The sequence below is a fragment of the Chlamydotis macqueenii genome, chromosome 3 (assembly GCF_036417535.1).
Source record: "Chlamydotis macqueenii isolate bChlMac1 chromosome 3, bChlMac1.mat, whole genome shotgun sequence".
Classification (NCBI taxonomy): Eukaryota; Metazoa; Chordata; class Aves; order Otidiformes; family Otididae; genus Chlamydotis; species Chlamydotis macqueenii.
This window is the reverse complement of record NC_141558.1, coordinates 902,468-928,082: the sequence shown is the minus strand read 5'-3', so window position 1 is coordinate 928,082 and position 25,615 is coordinate 902,468. Positions and strand designations below refer to the sequence as shown.

Below are 25,615 nucleotides of genomic sequence, written 5' to 3'. Positions count from 1 at the left end.
CACCCGAGACCTCGCGGCGAGCGGAGAAGAAGGAAGGAGGTGCGAGGCGGTGGCGGCGGAGAAGACAGGCAGCGCCGCGGGCAGCCGCGGGCGGGGCAGGTCGGGGAAGGATTGCGTGACCAAGCCCCCCCCCCCCCGCCCCGGCGGGCTCTCCCTCATTCGACCTCGCGCGCAGCAAAGATGGCGGCCGCGGTGCGCGCTATCGGCAGCCTCGGGCGCTTCGCGGCCGCCGCCAAGTACAGCCCGGCCCGCCGCGCGCCGCCCGCGGGTCAGCCGGGGGCTCCGGGGGCTCCGGGGCCCGCCCCCCGCGCCGGGGTGGGGGGGAGATGGGGGGGGGGGGGCGCGGTCTCTCGGGGTTTGCGTGGGGGGACCCTCGCGTGGGCGCGTCCCGGGCGGGGTGTCCCCGCGGGAGGGTGGCAGTCGGGGTGGTGGGGGGGTCGGGGTGTGTCACCGAGGCCGGCGGGGGGGGGCACCGCGGTGGGGCGGCGAGGGGTGTCTGTTCCCACGCGTGCGCGTGTTGCCGAGGGGGCAGGGGGTCGCCGAGGGGCGCGGTGTGGGCCGAGGTGTGAGCGCGGGGGGGCTCGGGGAGCTGCGGGGTGGGGGCTGCCGCCGCGGAGGTGTCCGTGCGTGGGTGTTTTCCCCACGGCCTGTGAACCGCGCGTGGGAGTCCCTGGCGTGGCCGTTCCCCGAGGTCTCCCCGGGGCGGGGGCCCGCGGGGTGTGCGTGCGCCCCTCGGGGGTGATGCCCCCACGGCGGGCTGCCCTTTGCGTGCCTGGCCGCAGCCCCTGTGTCCCCGCGCGTGGGCGCGTTTTGGGAGCGCGCGTGTGTCCCCCGTGACCCTGCGCGAGGGGACGGACCGTGGGCAGGATTGTCCTCCGCACCGGGAGAGAGAGTCCTCGCGTCCTTCCACGCGTGCCCGTCCCCGAGGCGGGGATGTCCCCGTGTCCTTGGCCGGCCGGATCCTGGGGCCCACGGGTGCGTCCGTGGGAAGGGGGTGTCCCCGCGTGGGCAGGCAGAGCCCCCCCGGGCGCGTTTGCGTCTCCAGGCTCCCCGTGACCTGTCTTTGTTTTGCTGTGCAGGCGCCTCGGCCCTTGACTGACGCTCCCTGCGACCCGTTGGCCCGGGCAGGGCCTCGGCGCTCTGCTGCCGGAGGATGAGGCTCAGAGGCGTTGGGAACCCGTTTTTATTTCTGTGCTTCGAAGGGCCTCGGGGTCTGGGTTGATGTGGAGCTGAAATCTAGCCGTGTTTTGTTTGAAGCTCGTACCTGTCTTACGCGCAGCGTAGGAGGCAGTCTGTGCGAGAGCCGGCCGCTCCAGCATCGTGGTGCTGCAGTCGGTAACGAGCAGAGCTCTGGTAACTCCCAGCCGTCGTTGGTTGGGCTTCTTGTTCTAACTGGCAGTATTCTTCATCAGAAACAGTCCTGGAGCTGCCGCGAGGACGCTGCCGCTCGCTGTAATCAACGCTAACAAAGCATAGGTTAAATTGGACGCAGACCTCGCCGGAGCGGGCCAGAACGCACGTAGAAAGCAGCAGGCAGGCAGGAGACCGTGAGCTGGAGAGCTGGCCGTACCCGCTGAGCCGCGTGCTAGCAGGTTCCCGGAGGGGATAAGAAAGCTCAGCTTGTCCAAAGTTTCCCGTCTCGCGGCTCGCTCTGCGCCATCAGCTCGCAGGCGCAGGCTGAAAGCCTGGGCGCTTGTCCTGAGCTTCGGCTCCTGCTCTCTGCTGGTGCTTGGCTTGGTCCAGGGCTGCGAGAAGGTTCTTCTCCTGAACCATCCACGGGTGCTGCTCCCACTTCAGGTGGCATGCCGCCTCTGGGTGAGTGGCGGGGCGGGAAGGGCAGGCGCTGGACCGAGGAAATGGCAGAGAAGAGGGAAAGTGGGAAGAAACAGGCTGTGGCTGGACTGTGTGGAAGGGGTGTTCTCTGTTCTCTGCTGCAGCCAACTGCTCGGCAAAGTCCTGAGAGCAGCCGTCTGAGGGGCTGGTGTCCCTGCTCCAGACGGTCTTTTAATTGGAGTGAGCGAAGCAGCGAAGGTGGAATCGATAGTCAAGGCTTTTAATTCTAGAGGGAATGTTGGTGAAGTGGCGGAAGCGTGCCTCTGCCCTGCTGCTGTTTCCTTCAGGGTTCCGGAGGGGGATTTTTCTGGCTCCGATCTTGGCAAGTTACCGTTGTGCTGCTGAATGAATGAAAACCTGAAGCCGATGTGCTGTGGCTGTGACCTAGGAACTGTGCTTTGCTTTTCGTTTTAGATGCGGAAAGTGTTTTCCAAAAGTATTCGGGGCTCGAAAATGAAATACTAGCAGGTTAAAGAAACCTCACTGAAGTACTAACAGCTGTTACTCTGAGGACAGGACCTTTCCCAAAGGAGTTTACAGTAAAATGTAGTGAGATTTGTTCGGTCGTGCCCTTGATATATTTTTTTGTTCCTGCTTCATATCTTTTGTTTTGCTAGGACTGAAAAGCAAAGCGGAGTTCCAGGTTTAAGGTTTTCAGGGAAGCGGTCTGTTTGGGAGCTGCTGTGAAAGAGGAAAGCATGTTAGGCTGTAGAAAGAGGAAAAAATTAATTAATCCGTTCACTTTCTGTTCTGAATTGAGAGTGTGTTTTGCACGCAGTGCAGTTTTTACTACACAGTCAGTGCCTTGCTCTCGGTAGGCGCTGGAGCATGGTGTGCTGGTTGCCTTCCCACATCCCAGCCTCAGCAGACGCCGGAGTGAGGGCGTGGAAGGGAAATGTTACCGCTTGCCTTGCAGCCGAGGTTGGTTTGGTCTGGTTCTCCCTCCTCTGTGCCTGGCTGCGGCAGCAATACCGGACTGAGGTGAATAAATTCAGTAAGATAGCTCAGTCCTTGCCTTCTTTGTGGAATAGTGGGGCTCTGTGGCTTTTATCGGGTTAAAAAGCGCGTCGTGTTCTGCTGAGGGGCATCTCTCAGCGGAGACATTGTTGTCAGACCACGCTCAGTTTTGTGGGGAACGAGCATTGGTGTTTAGTTGCAGGAATACCTGACTTCAGCACGCAGAAAGTTTAGGGAGCTTACTATTGGCGATCACAATGTGGGCATTGTCCAAAAATAGTTTAAAGTAGCTTTGGAGTGGAAAGCGGTTCGCTCTTTGTTTATGGAACGGTGTTGCGCGCACACGACACGCAGACACAGACCTGTCTGCTGGAATGGGCTGACACGGAATTTCCATCCCCGCGGTGTCACGCCGCCTATCCTGGGCTCCGGAATGGAGCGCAAAGGTCGGTCCCTGCTGCCAGCGCCGGAGTCAAAGTGGAAAGCGGGCCAAAGGGCAGCGCAGCGCCAGCCCCCAGCCCGTGTCACGGGGCTGCGGGGAGGGGGAAGCACCTGACGGCGAGGCGCGGGCTGAGGCTTTGAGCTTGTACTCCCGGGACTGGATTTTCTGCCCTCTTGCTGCTGGGAATGTTTCATTCCTGAGCGTTTTGTCAGCGCTGAGCAGTAAAGCTCCCCTGGCTAAATGGCTGTGTTCCCGTTGGTAGATGTGCCTGTGGCGTTTAAGAAGTAACGCTTTTACTACGTTTCAGGCTCAAAGCAGCTTTGGCAGGGATTCAGCCTAGATCTGTGTTAGAGGATCCTCTCGGTCAAGATCAAGGTCACTTGAGTGGGACTGAGATTCGTTCGTGTAGCGAGAGATCATCAGGCCAAGTGCAGTTTCTCAGCAGAAAAGGGAGATCTGCGATTGATGAGTCAGAAAAGTGGCGTTTCGCTTGTGGACAACTTGTTCGTCCCGTGGTCTGAGTTTTATGAGTGCTCTGAAACAAAACGGGTTTGTCTAGGTGCTTCCATACGTAATTGCTAGAGGTGGATCGAGTATTTTACTGGTAGGTGGAGGCAAGAATCAGTATTTTGCGTGCTCTTTCTGTGGCTCTCCAGATGTACACCCTGAGATCTGTGGAGTAATGCTTGGGGTAGCACCATTCACTGGCACGAGAGTGTGTGTTTGCACAAATATTTTAGGGCAATTACATTTTATTTGTGAGAAGTTGACTTGCAGGCTTAAAACTCTGCAGAGCGCGTCAAGATCTCTGGTTTGGTGTGTGAAGAAGTGCTAGACTGTGCATACTAAAGGCGCGACACCCTGTGTGCCACCTGCTTCATCGCTTGTCAGCTCTTTGGGAAGAAGGCTTTGATTTATTTTTTTTTTGCCCTCAGTGTGGCATTGCTGGTGTTGGAAGCTGCGGCGTGGAATCTGTGCACTGAAGGTCACTTCAATAGCGTGGAGTCTGCTGAGCTCTCCCGGTGGCACAGATCAAGCCGTAAGGGAAGGAACTGGCTCATATTCAGGATTTTCCACAACACTGTACTTGACAGAGATGGGAGGATGCGTTAATAAAGGAGAGTTAAGCTGAGACTACCGAGAATTCCTTTAACATCTGTAACATCTTTTCTTTAGGTTATGCTTGCCGTAACATCTCCACCTCCAGTGCCCTTCAGAGTAAGTGGAAAGCTTTTCTATGCGAGTTCATTTTCTTTCTTAAAATCCGCTGAGCGTCAGCTGATAACGCCTTTCTGTTTGTTTCCAGCTAGAACCCACGTTAGCTACGATATCAAAGGAGATGTCGCTGTTGTACGCTTCAACACACCAAATTCAAAGGTACTGGTTTAGGTGGCTGCTGTTCAGAGGCGTATCAGTGGAAATGGCAGGAGTAGCAGCTGTACAGACAAGGCAATGAAAATTCCAATTTAAGACTAAGAACTTTCCTAACCTGCAGTTTTTCAAAGTTGCGAGCAAAATAGGAAGAGGAAAACGAGCATCTGAGCGTTTAATGAGACATCTGGAAATGCCTCACAGAAATATTTTGTGTGTGCTAAGCTAGCTTGTCTCTCACGGGCAGAAGATACTGCTAAATCTTAGTAAGTTCTTGGATTCAGGATGCTTAAGGAGAGTGTCCATTATACAGGAAAAAAACAAAACAGCTTAGAAGCTCGTAAAATCTGTGTGCAAGGTCACAAACCCACTGCTGGTGGGGCTAAGGAGGAACCTCTTCATAGCAGATTACCCGATGATCTGCTGCAGCGTTTCCTCCTGGGGGTTTTTCCTTGCTGTATGATGGCACAGGATGACGTAACTCTTACAGCAAACGTGGGCTCAGTGTGAGGGCCCCAGGAGCGTTCTGGTGCTGACAAGCGATGGTCTGTTTGTTGGGCCGGTTCCTGGATGGTCTAGTCCTTCACTTTTCAGGAGGCAAATCCTGAAAGGCTGAGGAGCTGCTGCTCCTACTAGCTTGGAAAATCTATTTAGACCTACTTTGGCTTTTTGTTGTCAGTCTGTCTTTTGTGCAAGTGTTCTGATGATGTGACGATTGAGTCCGGTACGTAATCAGGTTAAACTTCCCTGTCTGCTGGGCTCTGTATTTACAGTGCTTGTTTGCTGCCTTCAGGTGAACACTCTGTCCAAACAGTTGAACTCAGAGTTTACTGACGTAATGAATGAGATCTGGGCCAATGAAGCTGTCAAAAGTGCCGTCCTCATCTCTTCAAAGCCAGGCTCTTTCATTGCTGGAGCAGACATTGAGTAAGTATGGCGGCCTTAGAAGTTACACTGGGGAGCTTTCCTGAAGTCCGGCATCCAGGCTGGTGCGCTGTGAAGCCCGGTTTGTCACTGGCATCTCTGCAGCGGTGAGGCAGAGGCCGGGAGTGAAGTCCCTGTGCGCAGGATGCCTGACTTGCTCAAATGGAGTTAGGACCTTGATAAAGAGGAACATGGCTGGTGGCTAAACCCCGTTTGGCTGCAACACTTGGTCACTCCTTCCTGCATGCTGGGGTGCAGCCAAGGAGACCCTTCCTGGCTCCGGGGTGAGCATTGTCCTTTGGTCTGGGACACAACGAGAGCGGATAATTTACATGCAGGGCTTCGTTTAAGCCGGGTTTGAGTGCCTGGCGGTGGGCCAGCGCGGCCTTTTGACGAGGCAGGACTTGGCGCTCTGCTGCAGAGAACATCTGAGCAGCCTACCCGGGCCATTCAGCGTTGGGTAATTTTTTGCAGGCTGTGGGACAACCCCCCCCGCTCTCACTGGGACCTGGAGTGCCATTGCCTCCTAGTCCTGACGTCGGGCAGGATAGAATAGTTGTGTAAAGACATTAAAAGCCAGAAAGCTCTGAGGAAAGCAGATGAATTACAAATAGCCCCTTCAAAACTTTATTACCTCTTTGATCGGCTTTATTCCGGGGCAGAGATTTGATATATGTTGTGGTGGGGAGGAGGCGGTAGCTGTTGCTGGTAAGCAGAGCAAAAGGACAGGCTGTGTTTGAGAGGTATCTGCTGGTCTCAACGCTGTGAGCCTCCCGAACTGCGCCTGCCTGGCAAACGCCTCTAGCCTCCGTGAGATTAATTGGCACAGGGAGTCTCTAATTGGCAAAGTGCGACATCAGAGCGCTGGCCATCTGCTCCTCTGAAAAAGTGATCCTGGGCTCTCCCCTCCGCCCTTCCTGGCAAGTGCTTTGAGGCTTCCTAAGATCCTTCCTCCTCTCCCCCGAAGGCTTTCAGAGCTCTGACACAAGGAAACTCATTCACTGCCTGCAGGCGCAGCCCGGTGTCAGCACGCAGTGACTTACCCCGCTGAATTTAGTAGTCTTTCTGTGTCGTCTGTTAATCCAAGACTGGGGGACTAAATAGCTGTCAGTCGCTGGAGCTTTGTGGGAAAAGGGGAACAAACTCCTTGAAGCGCTCTCCGTTTTACTGCTGTTTTCTCAGTGCTTTTCCAATTCTTTCTGCCTCACTGCAGCATGATTGAAGCCTGCAAGACTTCTCAGGAAGTGACTCAGCTCTCTCAGGAAGGACAGAAGATGCTAGAAAAAATTGAGCAGTCTCCAAAGCCCATAGTGGCTGCCATCAGTGGCTCCTGCCTGGGAGGAGGGCTGGAGGTATTGAACAGTTCTGGGTCTAACGAGCAGCAGTGGGAGTCGATAGCGCCGGTTCTCTAAACCGTCCAAACGGTGCCTGCAGGACTGCTTAGCATGAGAGGGATTGGAGACCTGACGGGTTCATTGCTCTGCCATGCTAATTTTTCTGCTTCTGTTCAAAGAGAGCTGATCAAATATGGATCTGTATGGGCCAGGCTGATATTTAGATGAGAGCGTCCCAGGAAAAAAATCTGGCTGTTTCCAGCAGGCATTGGATCTGGATGAATGCTGCTGGCAGAGTCCAGGCTGGAAATTGCTGCTCTTCACATTAACTGAGCCTCGTATCCCAGCAACTTCCATTCTTTAAAATGTTGTTGTGAGCGTGGGGAACCTGGCCAGGCTCCACCCTGGCCTGCGTGCTCTGCCCCGTCGCTTGCCGCTTCGCCTGGGCGCAGTATTTGCTTCATAATCTCCATCTGGGATTTCGTAAACTGACAGACTCTGTGGCAATTCCGGGAGCAAAGTAGCTACTAAACCAGAATGACCTTGTGGGAATGGAGTCTCTTTGGTTCTGTACTGATTTCTCAAGCAGTCACAGCTTTTCACAAGCCCTGTGGTGAGAGATCCGGACTGGGTGATCCAGTGATAAACCAAGTATCGTGGCTGACGTGTAAATAGGACTGTGCTGTCGGTGTAGTGAATTAGTTTAGCCCCTGAGAGTCTAGATGAGATTTAAAACTAGCTTGGCTCACTTTAGTAGTTCCATGTTCGTGTCGTAGCTGCTTGCTGTCATCTGCCCTGTATGTGCTCTGCTGGAAGAAGAGCACAGAGGGAATTTGGGTAGGGTTGGGAGGAAAGGGGAGGCAGCGCGTAGAAGGGACCTTTGTGATGGATGCCCAGTTCTTCTGTGGTCTCGCACAGGGAAACCTTTCATTTTCCCTTCCTCTTTCAAGGTTGCCATTGCCTGTCACTACAGAGTAGCGACAAAGGAGAAGAAAACAGTCCTGGCAACACCTGAAGTGCTACTGGGTCTCCTGCCAGGGGCAGGGGGCACTCAGAGGCTACCAAAGATGGTAAGTAAGAGAAAAACTTTACTCAGGACCCCTTCTGCTGCATGGCGTGCTCCCATTCTGAAATCCCCTTTCTGCCCTTCCAGGTGGGCCTTCCTGCTGCCTTTGATATGATGCTGACCGGAAGGAACATCCGTGCTGACAGAGCAAAGAAGATGGGTCTGGTTGACCAGCTGGTGGACCCACTAGGTCAGACAGGATGCCTCTCAGCTGCTCAAACCTGCTGCGTTTCAGTTAACCCCTCCACCTTCCTGAAATGGATGGAGAAGCCACTGATGCAGTTGGCAGTCTAGCGGGGGCAAAACGTACAGACTGCAAAGTTCTTCCCATGCTCTGCGGTGCAATCTCCCTTCCCACCTTAGAAGCCTGTGCACGGGGACCTTGAAATGTCAGGCTCCTGCTAAAGCTGAGTGAATGGGGAAAGGTTAGCGTAGAGGGCAGGCCCGCTGGCTCTCTGGCGTAAGCTAATTATACAGATAAGAACCTGCGTTCCTCATTTATCATGTCAGAGGGACAGATTGCAGCCCCTAATGAAAGGAGAATAGATGACTGATGCCAGCATTTCTGCAGCCTGCAGATGTTAATCTCTGTGACAAGATCTTGAGAAGAAGCCAGCCTCTGCAGCTTAGGCGCTCGGAATTGCCGACTGACTTTAAGTCGGATGCAGAAATTCCTTGCAAACTGCAGACCAAATTGCACTTCCAAGTGCCGAGTGGGCTAGAGGATAGCTTCTTGCTTCTGTTCCTTCGCTCGGTGGGCTTTCTTGGAAGGTGCCTAAATGGAGGGGCAAACTGTATTCTCGCTTATAAAGCGAATCAGTGGTACCCAGGCTTGAATTAAAACTGCCTGAATAAACTTCACCACTGTGAACTTGCTTAAATGTGAATTGGCTTTTAAGAGCCAGCAAATGTGGCTTTTTATACCAGTGGTTACGCTGGCTTGCTTAAAGGGAACCTGAACTTTCTGAAGAGCTGTCTGGAGCTCTAGCTCAGACCAGATAAGCACGTAGGAGGGACACAAAAACCAAATGAAGTGCAGCATTAGAGGCATTCCTTGTTCATTCAAATGGCAGCCAGAAGGCTTTCTGCTGAGTATTCTCAGTGTCTGGGGGAAAGCAGCTTTAACTGGGGTGATGCTTTAACTGGGTATAGAAAGCTTTGAAGGAGAGAGCAAGCGTAAATCAGGGGGCAACTTCATGAGGTGCAATCTCCCTCAGTAGGGAGCTCTACAGCGTTCTCTTGGTGTATTTACTGCGGCGCCCAGGTCTCATTCTGGCTTGTGCCGTTTATACAAGAAAGCAGATGCGAGCTGACAGCTTGGAGCTCTGGGGTTAGGGCACTTCCAAATGTTGAGGTAACTGCAGGTAAAGTAAACCCACATGTGTGGGTTTGGCCACCCTGCCTGAATCGTTTGTGCAGCTCAGACTTACAGATAAACAGCTCTTTTCTTCAGCTGTGGTGTCCAAGTCCAACACCCACGCTGATGGAAAGGGGAAGTCAGGTATTCACATCTTGTAGCACACCAGGTCACTAACGCTGAAGGTCTCAGACATGTTGCCTTGAAGCAGCGGGAAGGGAATTTGAAAGCTGGTAGGGTTTGAGCTCAGAAATCCCAAATGTTCTCAAATTTCCAGTACATTCTCTAAAATCCACTGGGCATTGCTGACATGTAGATTATGCAGCAGCTCTGGGATAAGGTTTCTGAGCTGCCTGTAAAATGAAATACGCTGTTTTGTTTGGACTGTTTTCCTCTAGACTGGCCCTGACGTACTGGCAGGGTATGAGTGAGACTTCCTAACAGTGAGCTTTCATCATGTGGTCAAAATGTGCATGCACTTTTATCTGCTGCTTGCTGAGAGACCCTCCCGCAGGCAGCAGCATGTGGGCTCTGCTGAGTGTATGCTCTCAAGTCCTTACAAGAAGTGAGGTGAAACCTTAAAATTGAAGACCTCGGCTTTCCGTGGAGGGCAAGAGTAGCGGGAGGTGAAAGAGGAGGAGCTTTCTTTTCGGTTTTTGATCTTTAACTGTCCCCTGTGTCAGGGAGTCGTTGTCTACTGTGGTGTTTTCTTAGCTCTGAGGACTCTGTGCAGCATCTGGGTGTGGTTGTATTAGTTTATATCGAAGGTTAATGAGGTTGCCCAGCTGCAAGGGTACAGACTTGTAACCTCCTCGGGTTTATTCTGCTGGTTCAGAGGCAGCCCAAGGCTGCACATTTCGCTGCAGGCTCCTTATGGTGGCCCTGTGCAGAATCACTGGGCATTGCTCTTTCGTTAATGACTCATTGTATCTGCCTCCAGCAACTTTGCACAACTGCCTTTTTGGCCCTGTACTCCATCCTCCTGTGCTGATGCTACAAGTCCTGTGCTTGGAAATTGCACAACCCACCCTCAGAGATTGCTAAAAACTCCTTTTGTGGTGGTTTGCTTCGTTGTTTGTGTGACAGCATTAAGTTAGCAGAGGTGGGCCACAAGATGGCTGGCACAGCACTTGGTGCTGCTGTGTGTGGCACTGGCTAAAGCAAGTGAGAGATTTCCTGCGCCTGAGATCAAAGATTGAGGTTTCATTGGACATCAGCTCCAGGACAGGTCATTTTCAGGGACACAGTAACTGTTGTCTAAATGTTTAATAGCAACAGTGTTGGGACAGCTTAGTTGTGCAGATTTACGGTACCACGTAGGAAAGGAGAGGTGCAGCAAGAGGAAGAGGTGGCAGAACACTTGAATTCTGTTGAGATACAGGGGTGGCTGCAATTATGCAAAGTAAAAGAGATGATCAGGCGCTGAAACCAGGGTCCAGAGAGGTGATGAGACCTCCATCCTTGGAGGTGTTCACAGACTGGCAGAACATGGCCCTGAGCAACCTGATATAACTCCAGAGTTGCATTTAACTTTGGACTTGGCCCTGCTTTGAGCAGCAAGTCAGACCAGATGGCCTCCCATGTCCCCTTCCAACCAAAGCTGTCCCACAGCTCCATGAAAGTAGTGTTGATGCCTGGGTGGCATACTGCTGTTGGCTCCCGTTGGGAGCTGGCATTTTGGCATTTCTGTATAATGCCATGGATCCTAAATGCCTTAGGGCCTTCATATAGTTGCCTGTTGAGCCCTTCCGTCACTGGTCATTATCAAAAAAAGTCAAACAGGTACGGGGGAATAGAGTGGTAACAATTCAAAGGAGCATCGTGTTGCTGTCTCATCCTTGCTTCTCTTCATCATCCTCCACAAGGGATAAGTTATGCTGCATTTCCTTGAGACATCTTTTTTTTTTATTCACAGGGCCAGGCCTGAAGACTCCAGAAGCGCGCACAATTGAGTACTTGGAGGAGGTATCCATTGGCTTCGCCAGAGGACTAGCCAACAAGACTCTGTCTTCCAAGAGATCGAAAGGATTAATGCAGAGTAAGTCCGTGGGCATCCATGGGCATCCTAGCCAGAGCCCAAGGGACTGTAGCGAGTATAGTCCAGCTTTGCCTCTCAGGGATGTGTTCATCCTCCTACTTAATTCCATTTTTAAAACAAAGTTATTTCCTGTTGTAATGAGCTCCCTGTGGCTAGCTGCGTTTCAGGTGCATGTTTCTGTTGCAGCTATGCCATATTCACACCTATACTTTTTATCTTTCCAGTTAATCATTTAAAGACTGGTTGTGCATAGAGCACTGTGCTGAGACGTGTTTTTTCCCCACCTTGCAGAGGTAACAGACTACGCCATGGCTCTTCCATTTGTGAGGAAGCAAGTCTACAAGACAGTGGAGAGCAAAGTTCAGAAGCAAACCAAAGGACTCTACCCTGCTCCGCTAAAGATCATTGAGGTAACGCCTGCTGCAAGGCCCAGGAGACGACAGTGAAGCTGGATCTGTGGGATAGCATGGCAACAAACAGAGGGAAGGCAGTTCCTTCCTCAGGATGTGTGGTTTTACTCAGATCTTCACAGGAGATCAGTCTTTGAGTGCTGTGTGACGTATTGAGCAAGCATCGTTAAACTCAGAATAGCTTCCCAGCGTACGATCACCAGTTTCTGTGGTACTGGTACCAGGCAGGGGGGGAGATCAAGAATCCCATTTGAGGAGAGGCTTAGCTGGAATACTTTGTCCATGAAACTTTCAGCTGCGGTTTTTCCAGGTTTCCTATACAGTTTCTAAAGAGTTGGGTTAAACTGTTGGAAGCCAGGAAAACACAAATTGCTGTTCTCATAGCACTAACCACACAATCCTTGAAAGTTAGCCCCCCGAGTGACACAGGCGTTGTATTACTTACAGACAGTGCCCATGCTTGAGTCCTCATTTTAAAATGACTTCTCGCTATTTGAGTTGTTGCCAAGACTTCTCTAAAACTTATCAGTGCCCCTCTCTGACTCTGAGAGCAATGACATTACAGGAGTGCAGTCCCACTGGAAGCAATTCCTGAAACCACAAGGTATGTGTGAAAATTAACCTGATGGAGAACTCCCTGCCATCGTAGCTGTTCTGTGCTAGAAGGACAAGGTGATTCATAGCTCCGCTTTGAACGGCGTGGACAGGACCCAAAGAGCCTGGAATACTGGGGAGGGCTCACTTGTGAAAACAGGAGGTGCAGCTAAACAAGTAATCTCATTATAGCGTAGATGTTGACAGAGATGGTGTAACAGCGGTGTACCTTCTTCTTCTTCTTTGACTAGGCTGTAAAGACTGGTCTCGATCAGGGACGTGACGCTGGATACCTCGCTGAATCCCAGGTGAGGAGATTAGATTCCTGCTGGTAAGCAGTAAATTGTGTGGTCGGGGCAGGGGGGTTTGTGTTTAACCACGCACAAAGAATCGCATTCTTCACAGGCTGCTCAAAATGGTGTCTTGCTCCCTGCCCCTTCTTCTGGCAGTGGGGCTGTGAAAAAGGCCTCCCTTGAACAACAGAACTGTTTGTCAAGGTTCTTCATCTGCGAAAACAGTTTGTACCTTTTCTCCTTCCTGTCTATGTTATCTTTTTGTGTGGGGAGTCACCAGACGGAGTTGACCGATCTCGGTTTCACGTAACAGGACTTTGATTTCTCTGTGTGTCTGAGCACGATTTGGTTTTTCCGATTGTCACATGAGACAGGTAGCCTGGAGTTGTGGATGTAGTGCTCTCAATCTCATCAGTGTTTCCAAGGAATCTGGTGCAAACAAGTCATTTATTCCAAGAATTCACTTTCATTTTTACCACTGTTCTGTTTACTCTGTCACCTTTTTTCACCATCATCCTTGTTCAGGATGTTGGTTTTCCATTACTCCTGTTTTGCTGGTTGTCCTGTTTTCTAGTCGGGATGCTTTGTGCTGGTCCTCTTTCACCTGTGCTTCCTCAGTTTTGGGTGCTTCTGAAAATGATGTGGGTTTTTTTCAGTAGTAGCTTCTCACCCAGAACAGAACTCTCCCTTTATCACTTGGTGAAACTTACCTGTTTAGTAGCTGCTCCAGTCAGCGTACTGGCTGTTCAGGGGGACCTCAGCAGGCCGGAGAGCTGGGCAGACAGGGATCTCATGAAGTTCAGCAAAGGGAGGTGCCAGATTCTGCCCCTGGGGAGGAATAACCCCCTGCACTGGTGCAGGCTGGGGCCAGCTGACTGCAGAGCCCAGCGAAGGGACACAAGGATGTTTAAAGGCCTGGGGCATCTGGCACGAGGAGAGACTGGGAGACCTGGGGCTGGAGAAGAGAAAACTTGGGGGGGGATTTTATCAATGTGTATAAATGCCTGGTAGGAGGCAATAGAGGCAGCATAGCTGCACTCTTCCCTGTGGCATCCACTGGCAGAATAAGAGGTAATGGGCACAAACTGGAACAGGAAATTCCACTAAAATGTGCAAACCAACTTTTTTTTCCGCTGTAAAGGTGTTTGAATGCTGGAACAGGTTGCCCAGAGAGGCTGTGGAGTCCCTCCACGGTGATACGCAAAACCCAAGTGGGAACAGTCCAAAGCAGCCTGCTGTAGCTGACCGTGCTTGGAGCGATGGGGTGGGACAAGACAATCTCCACAGGTCTCTTCCAGCCCCACCTGTTCGGTGATTCTGTGAAATAAGCCTCTGTTTCACTCTTCCCTTCCCTTCAGTCCTTTAATTCCTTGGCACACGGGTTGCGTTTAGCACCGGTAACAACTGTTAAGGGAAGTCAAGTCTTTTTAAAGCCCAGAAGACTTCACCTCTTGTTCTGCTTGCTGCTTTTCCCCTTCATAGATCCAGCCAGTGGTGAGGCTGAGCAGATACTAGAATCATAGAAGAGGTATCCTGTTGCAGGGGTGTGGGTACACGCACACGTATGTTCACAAACCCAGAGTACGCACACGGCTGGCTGCACAGACGGCGCAGTGCTTTACTGGTGACACCCCTGTAAACCCAAACCGCTGACAGGCATGGCCGTGATTGATGCTGTTCCTCCTGGTTGCCTGACCAGAACTGAGGTTCGTGTGCAGCTGTAGATGCAGATGTTTCATCTGTCAGTTAGTTAGCCACAGGGCCCAGTCTGGCAGCTGCTGGCACGTGGACCTCGTGTCCTAAATGCCATCCAGTCCTGCTTGGGGCTTGCCAGTGACCCACTGGGGAAAATAGGAATCGTTTAATATGGAGGTAGGACAGGCTGTGGTGCGCAGGTCCAGGGCTTGAGCAGGCGGGCATGCTCGCCAGCAGCTTGCTTGTGCGTGGCCATTTTATTCCACAGACACACACAGAGTCTTTGTTTTCCCAAGCTTGTTCATCTTCAGCCATCTTGATCCCTCCTTAATAAACAACCTGCCGCTATTTGCTTTTCCTCACTGGTCCCAGTTTTGCTACATCTGCACTCCAGTCTGTTATTTCTGATGCTGAAGGGGTAATTCTGGCTGTGCACGGTGTCACTGGTGTGGTGACCTGGGCACTGCTGGCTCTGCAGGACCTGACTCCGCAGAAAACCCGCAACGCTCCCGCCTGATGTGTTTGGGTCGTCTCTCACGTCGTTGCCCCTTAACTGCTGGTGAAATCTATCCGTGCCCCCACAGAACTGTCTGTAACTTTGACCAGCATCTCGCGCTGCTCTCTCTCACATCCTACAGTCTTTCCTGCCGTGCTTAGCAGCTCCTTTTGTTCTCTTCTGGTGACGGGGTGCTGGTCTGAGATGTAGCTGCCTGCCTCCTACCTTACCAGTGACCTCCTGGGTATACCCCATCCGTTCTGGTTATGCATTCCACCCACGTTTGCTCTGGTGCCGAATAAAAGGCTCGGGATGCTCTGTTCCTCACAGAGAAGAATGAATGTGTTTTTCCTGAGAATAGCAGCAGGATGGAGATCTCCCCAGAACCCTCTGAAGAATAATAAGTGTCAGTGTCGCATCTTTTTTTAGTGCCTCCTGCTTTCCCCTAGGGTAGGAGAGTTGCAGATTCTCTTCCAGGCTTTGTGTTTCTGATATTTTAACGAGCCTCTAACTCGCAGGACAGGAGTGAAGGAAGATACAGCCTGCTCTAAAGTGTACTGCGTTGGCGGCTTTCCTTAGCTGACTTGGCTCGGACAACGTTAGTTTTCTGTTGCCTTACACTGTCTTTTGTCTTCCTGGCTCCTTTCCCATTTCATGCTGAGTGCTGGGAGGTTATGCAGGCTTTTGATTTTGGTTGCCTGTCCGTGCTCCTCTGAAAATAATACCAGGTTACTGCTGACAGTGAGAATTGTCCTGTTCAAACATTTTTCTCAAAGTGCGAGGGCAGAACACTTTCAGCTGGAAGCCACTGGGGCAAAGCCCCCAGCTGGTGCAGGGTGCTGGGGGAGAAAGCGTCCCACGGCAGTGAAACGCGGTCCTGCCGCTGGGGAGGTACAAGTGGCTCTTGCATTGATCTCCTAGGACGCCGCAGCTGCTGGCTGCCCGAGGCAGCAGGGTCGCTTCTGGCTTACCATGACACCAGCGAGCTGCCAGGGAACGCTCCTCCCAGAGCTGTGCTGGGAGAGTGGAAGCGAGCTGTGAATCCCTCAGTGGGTAGGGAGGAGATGGACCTGGAAATACTGGGGCTGCTCTTGTTCCCTGGCAGAACCCCTGCCCCTCCAGATGTGATTGTTGGGGGTACAGGCTCTTTCAGGTGCTTTGAATGATATTGTTTACGGGAAAGGACACTGAACGAGCAGTTTCCTACACTTTCTGGTGGCCCATAAGGGAGGTAGTGGTGCGAAGTGGGCTGTGCTCTGCACAGAAGGCACCTCTCTGCAGAGGACACAGGTGCCCTCTCCGTTCTTCCTTTTCTAACCGCGTTACTCCTCTGTGCAGTTACACGGCTGGCTGTGCTCTCCCCTTCCTGTGATTTTGGTGTGCACGTGCTGGAAGGCAGACAGCTGTTAAATGCCAAGCTCTCTGCTTCCCTCTTCCCTTTCCTCCAGGGCTTTGGCGAACTTGCGATGACTAAGGAGTCCAGGGCACTGATAGGACTTTACCACGGGCAGGTGCGCTGCAAGAAGAACAAGTTTGGAACACCTCAGCGAGAGGTCAAGTAAGTGCAAGGGTGGGATGCCTGAGGAGCAGTTGGAGGATCTCTGCTAAAAGGCTCGTGGGACCGGGTGGCCTAGAGTCCTGAAAAGCAGTGAAGCAGAGCAGAGGGGTGTCCAGCCTCCAGAAGGCTAACTAATTCTCTGCAGTTTGGAGGTCTCGCCCACAGTGAAATCTTCTTGCGTGACCTCTCTAAAAATAGTGCCTGAGTGGACAGGATCTGTGCAAGTCTGAATGTAGCGATGGAAATTCAGCTATTTCTAGTTTTGAATGTGTCGCCCCCCCGTCCCTTTCTGTGCAGGACCTTGGCGGTGCTGGGAGCAGGGCTCATGGGAGCCGGGATTGCGCAGGTTTCAGTGGATAAGGGATTGAAGACCATTCTGAAGGACACAGCACAGCAAGGCCTGGACAGAGGACAGCAGCAGATCTTCAAGGGGTATGTGGGTTAAAAGGAATTTGTTCGGGATGGGCTGGGGCTTCCTTTAGTCAAAATGCTCCTCTGCTTTCAGGCAGTCAGGAGCTCCTTACACGTCTGTTCCTCTGGAGTCTTCTACCATCAGGTGTCACAGAAATGCTTTCTTTTAAGGTTGCCCTTCGCAGGGGGCTGGGATACTGCTGCGAAATAGGCCCGGTGTACTCACCCTTGGGTAGGTAGATGGCCTAATGATTGCGTTAGCTTTTAGATTTAGCAGTAGCATACAGACCTAAGCGGGGAGGGAGTAATCCTGGCTGCCTAGAGGCCTGTGTCAGGGGAGGCGTTGGGTCAGACTTCTGAAAAGCTGGATTTCTTTTCCCTGTCCTCCTGGCTCAGCAGTCATAGTGCTCAGCTCGTCATCAGGGATGTCAGCGATTGACCTTCAGCACCAGCTGAGGTGCATGGCTCTCCTTTGGAGAGCCTACGGAGGAGCCCGTAGGCAGAGTGACAGTCCTGCTGGGTTGGAGATGGTGGTTTGGGTCCCAGCTCCAGGAGGGAGGGATGCCCCTGGAGTTGTGGTGTGCCTCCAGGGGCTGTGACAGAGCTGTCTTTCCCCAGGCTGAACGGCAAGGTGAAGAAGAAGAGTCTGACATCGTTTGAGAGGGACTCCATTCTCAGCAACCTGAGGGGCCAGCTGGATTACAAGGGCTTTGAGAAGGCAGACATGGTGATCGAGGCTGTGTTCGAGGACATCAACATCAAGCACAAAGTCCTGAAGGAAGTGGAGGCCGTGAGTATTGGTTCTGAGCGGCTTGTAGTAGATGTGGCCCCTGTGTGGTGGAGACGCGGGGTGTCCTGCCGTGCGGGGTTTGTCACATCTCCTTTGTGCTGCCGTTCGGTGCTTGGCGCGAGTTATTTGTGTCAGTACGTGGGTTAGTGCCCAGGGCAGCCTTCCCGTTCACTGAGGATCTTCGCTGTTCAATAAGCAGGCAGTAGTTTTTAGCTGGACGGTGCCGTTCTGACATCCCCTGACTCCTGGCAGCCACTCCAAAAAACCCCTTCCGTTTGTCTGAGCACAGTGATACAACAGTAGTGTCTTTTGGTATCTCCACAACTTGTAGTCCTTTACTCACTCTCTCTAGCTTGCTGCCACTGCTCTTTTCTGTTCAAGAGCTCACTTGGGGAAATAACCGTGTGGTAAAGGAGCTGTTCTGTGCAACTTTCTGACGTCCCTCCCCACGGCATCTGATGTGGCTGCAGTGGTCTAGCAGAAACGTGGGGGGTGAGACTGATAGTGCAGAGCTGGGGAGAGTTCAGAGGAAGCCAGATCTGGTGGACTCCAGCTGCTGCTTTAGAATTAGTGTCTAATGCTGTCTGGCCTGATACGGAAGGTCAGGTTTGCCTTGTTTGTCAGGGTACCAGGTGCTGTGCTGTTCTCTCAGGGCTCTGGATCTGACTCTGCAGCCTGTGCGTTGACGCTCTCTCTTCTGCCCCCTGCCACAGGTGATCCCCGCTCACTGTATCTTCGCCAGTAACACGTCTGCCCTCCCAATCAGCCAAATTGCTGCCGCCAGCAAGAGGCCAGAGAAGGTGAGTACCCCGTGCCGTGAGTCTGCTCTGTGCTGAGCTGCCTGTTCGTGGCAAACTGGCTTTGCTGTAGGTGAGCGCTGGGATCTTCTGCTTCCTCCTCAGAACATGAAACAGCTCATCTTGTGCCCCTGGTGCGAGCTTTGAACACAGAGCTTGTGGTCCTTGGGCAGGGAGGAAGGGGGTGAAGGTGTACTCGCCCCATGTGCGATGTTGGCCAGGGAGGTTGGCACACTTCAGGGAACCTTAATGCACATGGGGACAGAGAGGCTGTGGAAGGACTTGAGCTGAGAGAATTCCAGCCAGGGAGACTTCAGTCATTTTGACAAACTGATCAGATGCTTGCTGTGATGGGAAGATGCCTTCTTTTTATTGGAGAAGGCACTAACCCAGCAGCAAAAAAAAGGAAGAAAAATCAGTGGCTGGAGAACTCGGAGGTGCTGAAACTGAAGCCTTGGTCAGCCGTGGGATCGACCCCTGAAGGGGTGGTGGGGTTTTCTCTCCGTCTCCAAACGATCCGTGTGAACAGGATACCAAGTGCAGCATAGCTTCTGGCAGAGGTTGGGAGCAGAGAACTTCTCCATCCCTTTGCTTGAAGTCTAAACTATAAAGGTACCTGCGATACCGGCTGGCGGATCTGCCGTGGGTCCCACGGGAGACCCGCGCCCTTCGGGAGCAGCAGCGGGAGAGCAGGCCTGGCACTGCAGCGTCTGAAGTAGCGCGAGGGGTTGTTGTGGATCGGAAATGCAAACGGAGCCTTACCTGTTGGTGCTTGCAAATAACATCCTCTTGCTGTGTAAATTGCCTGTGTAATGGCTCTTTATGGGGAAACTAACAGGAAATCAGGTAAGTAATTAGTGTATTTTCTTTAATTAGTTCTGCAGTCTGCAGCTCTCCTGCGAGGTGTCTCTGACTTACAAAGCTCTTGGTGCCAAGGGTAGCTTCCAGGAGGCATGAAGGTGGCATGCTGATTACACGGCTGTGTGAAGAAAGCGAGGCACACAGACGAATAATCTCCACTCAAATGCTCTTCCCGAGGAAGGCTGCACTTACCTCTGTGATTAGTTTCTGGAAACATGCCTTCCTGTCCTTAAATTCACTTCCTCACCAAAAGGGAAACAAAACGTTCACAAGCAGAACACAGGGACTCCACTCAACGTCTGTCTGTGTGACTGCTGTTCTCTCAAAGTCTGGAAGCGTCGCCCAGGCGCGTGGCTGCCCTGCCAGCTCAGGTGGTACCTGCAGATCGCGCGGGGCCTGTGGTTCGCCTGGGGACTGAGCTGGGCTGAGGTTCCCAGACGGGTTTTGCTGCCAGACTGTTAACAAGTATGCAGAGAGGGGAGCAGAGCTCTTGGTCCTGTAAACGTTACACCTAAATCCTCACTGAGGCAAGAGCTGTGGGGCACGTGCTGCCTCCTTGGGAAAGGCAAGGAGAGAAACGCAGTTGGAGAGCGCTGTCGTCAGAAACGGAGTGCGCCGATCGTGCACTGCGGCAGTGGGTGCTGCAGCCTGTGCAGGCCTGCTTCCCTCTGCGCTTGGGCGCTTCACTTGCCCAGCAGATCGCTCTGGGAGCCAAAGTCTGTCTGAACGCTGCTTAACCCCGAGCTCTTCCTTCTGCCTAGGTGATCGGGATGCACTACTTCTCCCCTGTTGACAAAATGCAGCTGCTGGAAATCATCACCACAGACAAAACATCCCAAGACACGGCTGCTTCCGCTGTTGCTGTTGGCCTCAAACAGGGCAAGGTCGTCATCGTGGTGAAGGTGAGGGAGCGCTGCCCAAAATCTGAGCTGGGATGATAAATAAGGGCAGGCTTGTGCGCTGAGGGGAGGCTGAAACCTGGCTGTGAATACACTGGCATTAGCTACTTGTTCTGAGAAGTAAAAACGGAGGGTAGAGGAAAACAGGTGCCCAGGTGATCCCTCAGGTGTCCTTCGGAGCAGCCCTGGAAGGCCGGTAGGCGCAGGAACGGTCTGATTGGCCAGCACGAGGTGCTGGCAGCCCTGCTCCACGCAGCCTCCAGGAGGCTGAGGTCTGTAGTGCCGTCCGAGAGGGAGCAGGGTCTGGGCAGGACCCTCACCACCTCTTCTCACTGGCGCGCTGCAAGGACGGAGCGGCCTGTGAGCAGAAACCCTCCTCTCTCTGGGTTTAAATCTTTTGTGAGAGGGGGCAGGTGTAGGGGAAGGGCTATACCAAGCAGAGGGAGAAGACAGCACAGCAGAGCCAGGCAGCAGTTGAGAACAAACCGCTGTCCCTGTAGGCAGTGACATCTCGGAAGAGCCACGGGCCCTGAGTGGTTGGTGAGGCTGACGGGTTGAAGGCGCAGCCCTCCAAAGAGAGCTCCCCTGACGCTCCGTGGTAGAAAGCGTCAGTGATACTGTTCCGGCTGTGTGGGGAGTCCAGCTGGTAGGCTCAGGGCAGTGTGAGTGTTTTTCTGGATTGGTCTTTTCACTGGTGCGTGAGGCTGCCAGCGATGCTGAGCAGGTCTCTCCTGCGGCGCTGGGAAAACTGGCTCGTCAAAAAGTGCTCCAGGCATCTCTGAAGGCCGGTGGGGGTACAGTGCGGCTTCTCTAACCCTCAGCCCCACATCCAGTGCCTCCCTGCATGGCAGTTTGCAGCTCATCTCTTGCTTCCTGGCTTTGTGAGCGGTATCAGGGGTGAAACAACCGGTTTATGCTCTTTCACTGGCGCTGAGCAGCCTTTCCCTCGTCAGCCTGTTGGGCTTGGTGAAGCGAGGGGGCTTTCTGCAGCCTGCTTGGGACCTCCAGGCACTACTTTAAGCACCGCTCTGGTGGGAACTTCCAGAGAGTGAGTTCGTGGAAGCCTTCAAACGCTGCTGAGCCCATTTGTAACGCTGTTAGAAATGCAGTTCAGCGTGTCTGCCCCGCGTGTCAGTGCCTGAGCTGCAGCCCGCGCTGTGAAACGCAGCTCCCGCTCCCGAGCGAGGCCGTGTTCCTGCAGTTTGTGCTCACCTGCCTTCCTGCCGTCCTCCTCTTCCCTAGGACGGGCCCGGCTTCTACACTACCAGGTGCCTGGGGCCGATGCTGGCAGAAGTGGTCCGAGTTCTCCAGGTGCGTATCCCGTCGGCTGCCGAGCATCTCAGAAATAGCTGTGTGTAAACTCTGCTTCTTCCCTGCCCGCGATCGGGCTGACCCCAGCCCTGGCCGAGAAGGGCAGTGCGTAACCGGCCTTGTGCTCGTGGCTGTCCCCAGCCTGCTCTTGGCTGAGCTGCGGGCTGACGAGACCTGGCGCAGGCAGCGAGGGGGCTCTTTCCTCCCCGCACGGCACCAGGGGAGAGTCAGGAGTGGTGCAAGCGCGATTACGCCGCTCCTGTGCGTAACCAAACAGCTAATGGGGCTGGTCACAGTCCGTGGCCCCACACGAGCTGGGTTTCCAGGACCCTCACCCAGAGACATCGTTGCTTCCCCTTCCATTCCTCCAGGAGGGCGTTGACCCAAAGAAAATAGACACCATCTCTACAGCCTTCGGCTTTCCCGTGGGTGCTGCCACGCTGATCGACGAGGTGGGCGTGGACGTGGCCACGCACGTGGCTGAGGACCTCGGCAAGGCCTTCGGCGAGCGCTTTGGAGGAGGCAGCATCGAGTTGTTCAAGCTCATGGTGGAAAAAGGCTTCTTAGGTGAGACACTGGGCTGTTTCCCCTTTGTTCAAGGAAAAGCAGCAGCATCCATCCGCCTCTTCTGCCTCGGCTGAGAGCAGTCAGGGAGCAGCCCTGGGAAAGGGTTGGGAATCCCTCCCAGCTGTACCCTGGGTAGATCTTTTGCTGCAGCCAAACAGCAGCAGCAAGCAAAGGCGCTGCCCACAGCAAAGGCGGCAGGCAAGACCTCATGAACCTCTGTACACCCCCTTGGTGAACCCTGCGCAAGTGCTCCGGGACACGGAGACCCAGTGGCTGGAAATAAATGTGCTCAAGTGAAACAAGCCCTGAGCTGAGCTTTAGAAGCTCCGTGCAAGGACAAATGTCTGTCTGTATCGTAGAAGCTGTTCCCCCAGGCAAAGGCATCGCACCAGGATGGTGCAGAATGCGACCTGCACTTGGGCCATGGTGGCTCTCCCCCTCTGGTGACTTGTGCTGTGAGCAGGCCCCTGTCAGTGAGGGTCACTCAGGAGATCTTGTCATCTGTCCCTGCTCCCAGGGACTGTGCCTTTTTGCTGCTGTAGCCGTGGAAGCAGCGGTGTTATTTGACTGGGGAAGGCGTTAGGGCCTGGCACAGCGGCAGCATCTTTCCAAGGAGTCAGCTGGACCTGGGTCCCCTTCCCTCCGTCCTTGGCGAGGCAGCAGACGGGCTCGCTCTGCAGTACAGAGCGCTGCCTGTGCTGGGAGGGTCTGCTTGTGCTAGCAGGAGCAGGAATCGCAAGATCAGAGGCGAAGGCGTCGGGAGCGAACGGGATGCGTGGCAGGACGTGACTGTCTCTTCTTATCCCCGGCAGGCCGCAAGGCAGGGAAAGGCTTTTACGTTTACCAGGAGGGGGTGAAGAACAGGAGCGTGAATTCCGGCATGGATGAGATCCTGGCGCGGTTCAAAGTGCCAGCCAAACCCGAAGTGTAAGTAGCTGTGCGTGCCGAGCGGTGGTGTGCCGGCAGGAGTTATCGGCATTTGCTTGGCCACCTTTGCAGAAGGCTTTTCTGTGGTGGGGCTTGTCCAGGCAGGGAGTTGGTGCAGCCTTGCCGTGACCTTCCTGGTGCTGGACCTCTTGTCCAGCCTGGTGCTGGAATGTCTCCTGGAGCGCTTCCCGTCTGGCCTGATCGAGCTTTTGCCATTCTTACGTGTCCACTTCAGGACACGCCATGGAACTTGGTCCTTATCCTCATGCGGACAGGGACAGCCTCAGGGAGAAACCGTTCTCTCAGCCCTCCCTCAGGCCTGGCCCTGTCCCCCATCTGTGCTGGCTCTGCGTGCTCCTCCGTCCGGCTGCCGTGGCACCTGCACCGCCCTTACAGACCCTTTCCTTGCAGCTGTACTGATGAGGACATCCAGATGCGCTTGGTGACGAGGTTTGTGAACGAGGCAGCCATGTGCCTGCAGGAAGGGATCCTCAGCAACCCCGTGGAGGGAGATATTGGCGCTGTGTTCGGCCTGGGCTTCCCGCCGTGCCTGGGAGGTGAGTGGGCTCGGCCGGGCTTTGGCCTCGGTGCGTGGCCTGGCTTGAGAGCTTCGTAGCCGCCAGAGGCGAGTCGGCTGCTGAAGGCCAGGTTTGAGCTGCAGTCTGACAAGCCTGAGTGTCCTCCTCCCATCTAAAACCTGAGCCAGAGAGGTTGCTCCAGCGTTCCCACCCCAAGAGAGGTGCCAGTCAGCCTGAGAGCTGCCGTGCCGCGTTTCTGCCACGACCCCGTGGCGTTCCTCTGCTGGTACAGCTGTTCCGCAGAGCTGTGGCTGGTGGGGTTCCGGGGGCTCAAACCAGGCCAGTCGCTGCGTCCTCAGGTTTGAGTAAGAAGGCAGAGCCGCCCTGGCCCTGGCCTCATCCGCGCTTCCTGGGAGAACTTCACCACGCCTGCTGGTCCTGGGGGTAGGTGGGATGGGAAGCCTACGTTTTTAAGAAATCCCTGGCTTGCTTTTGTGCAGCCCTGTGGGGTTTAGTGAAAAAAAGCAGGCTCTGGTATCTCGTCTCTTGCCGCTGCCGCTTGCCTGGGTGGGCAGGCGGGTGTCTTACAGCGCTTCTGGCCGTGGCCTGGGCAGTAGACGGGGCACGAGCCGAGGTGTGGGTCGCAGCTGAAGGACACCAAGGGCTTTTGGGCATGAAGTACCTAGCGCTTTCGCTCCTTGGGGCAAGCCCTTCTAAGGGAGCAGTCCCCGTTACTGCCCCAGCCATCTCGGCGCAGGTGGGGAGCAGGGTCCTGCGTTGCCCTGCCAAGAAACTGGAGTCTCTCTTGGAGAAGGATGGATTGGCCAAATCCGGTGCTCTCGCCCTTCCAGGCGCCTTGGTGCCCCTGGCTTCCCCGGCACAGCCGCGTCCCCCTGTCCCCGCAGGTCCCTTCAGGTACGCGGACTCGTACGGAGCCCAGCAGCTGGTGGACAAGCTGCGCAAGTACGAAGCCGTCTACGGCAGCCAGTTCACGCCGTGCCAGCTGCTGCTGGACTACGCCAAGAGCCCAGGCAAGAAATTCCACCAGTGAGCGTGGCCTGACACCGCCTGCCCGTGACGCGCCGACAGCTCGAGCCAGGACCACCGGCTCTCCAGTGACGCTCCGTTCTCGACGTTCATTTGCAAAGCACCCGGGGGAGGCAGGAGGGGGGCAGCAGGTTGCCTCGTGGCTTCTGGTCATGCCAAGTGCCTTATGTGTGTTGGGCACGTCCGTCCCGTGCCAGCGTGGGCCTGGTGGCTCCGTGCTGGGAGAATTTCTTCTGCGTTCACCTCCACGCTGTGACCTGCGGAGCTCCCGGTCCGGCAGGCGGCATCCAGCACGCGGCTGACTGAGGCTTTGCCCTTCCGTAACCCTCCCGCAAAATAAATCCCCGTCTGCTGGGTTTGGACTCCATGTCTGCTTCTCCCGTCTCTCTGGGGCAGCAGCCTCGCGGTGCCGAGGAAGGGAACCGCTCGTGTCGGAAATAACGCATCTGGGCAATCCTCTGCCCTCCTTGCCGCCCCGCAGCGGGGCTGCCAGAGCGTGGGGAAAGGCGGGGGCTGGCGGCAGTGCCCAACAAAGCCCGGCTCTGTCACCTCTGCCGTCAGTCGGCGGCTGTGAGGAGCCTCGGGCTCTTTTGTCTGGCCCCCAGCGCTGCCGCGGGGCCCGTCCTGGCAGATGGAGCCGCCTGTAATTGCAAACGGAGCAGCCGAGGGCCAGAAGGGTCCCCCGTGGGGAGAGCTCGGTTTGAACTAAAAGGCTTTAAACCTCCGCACCTGTCGCTGAATTCAGAGCTGGCCCGGCCTCCGCCTTCCCGGGCTCCGGCCTTTTTCCTGCGCCCCGGCAGGGCTTGGGCCAGGCGCTGGGCAATGCCGCGCTTGCCGTGTCGCGTCGGTGCTCATTTCTGGAGCTACCGGGACAGAACTGGGCTGAGGCGTCGCCTCGTCCTGCCTGCGGAGCTGGTGCCCAGCCCTCGGCCCTCCCCGGGGGGACGCGGCCCTGCTCCGGCAGCGGGGAGCCGTGGGGCGCCTCGCCCTGAGAGCGGGGTGCCGCCTTCCGAGCCCGCGAAATCGCCCTGGGGTGCAGGCACGGTGGAGGACGCGTGTCGCCGGCCACGCGCTGGGGATGGGACAGCGCCCGGTGAGATGGGAAGGGGCTGCCGGGAT

The 25,615-nt window shown here is 54.6% G+C and overlaps 1 protein-coding gene across 1 annotated transcript; it reads left to right on the top strand.

Annotated features, from left to right (window-relative positions):
* The first annotated feature begins 138 nt into the window (after window positions 1-138).
* HADHA (hydroxyacyl-CoA dehydrogenase trifunctional multienzyme complex subunit alpha) lies at window positions 139-24,863 on the top strand. The gene is made up of 20 exons (XM_086744072.1): window positions 139-268; window positions 4,409-4,450; window positions 4,539-4,609; window positions 5,397-5,530; window positions 6,741-6,879; window positions 7,812-7,931; window positions 8,015-8,117; window positions 11,200-11,322; window positions 11,614-11,732; window positions 12,578-12,634; window positions 16,259-16,368; window positions 16,666-16,800; window positions 17,398-17,569; window positions 18,283-18,369; window positions 19,989-20,129; window positions 21,369-21,437; window positions 21,809-22,004; window positions 22,817-22,931; window positions 23,343-23,488; window positions 24,355-24,863. The coding sequence occupies exons 1-20, from the start codon at window positions 181-183 to the stop codon at window positions 24,498-24,500; spliced, it is 2,313 nt and encodes a 770-aa protein (XP_086600198.1). The 5' UTR covers window positions 139-180; the 3' UTR covers window positions 24,501-24,863.
* The last annotated feature ends 752 nt before the right edge of the window (window positions 24,864-25,615 follow it).

Bases quoted from the DNA above. Each gene is read 5' to 3' on its own strand.
- HADHA (XM_086744072.1), top strand. From the start codon at position 181: ATGGCGGCCGCGGTGCGCGCTATCGGCAGCCTCGGGCGCTTCGCGGCC. The intron at 4,610-5,396 runs GTACTGGTTTAG...TGCTGCCTTCAG, and splicing joins TCAACACACCAAATTCAAAG to GTGAACACTCTGTCCAAACA. The intron at 16,801-17,397 runs GTATGTGGGTTA...GTCTTTCCCCAG, and splicing joins CAGCAGCAGATCTTCAAGGG to GCTGAACGGCAAGGTGAAGA.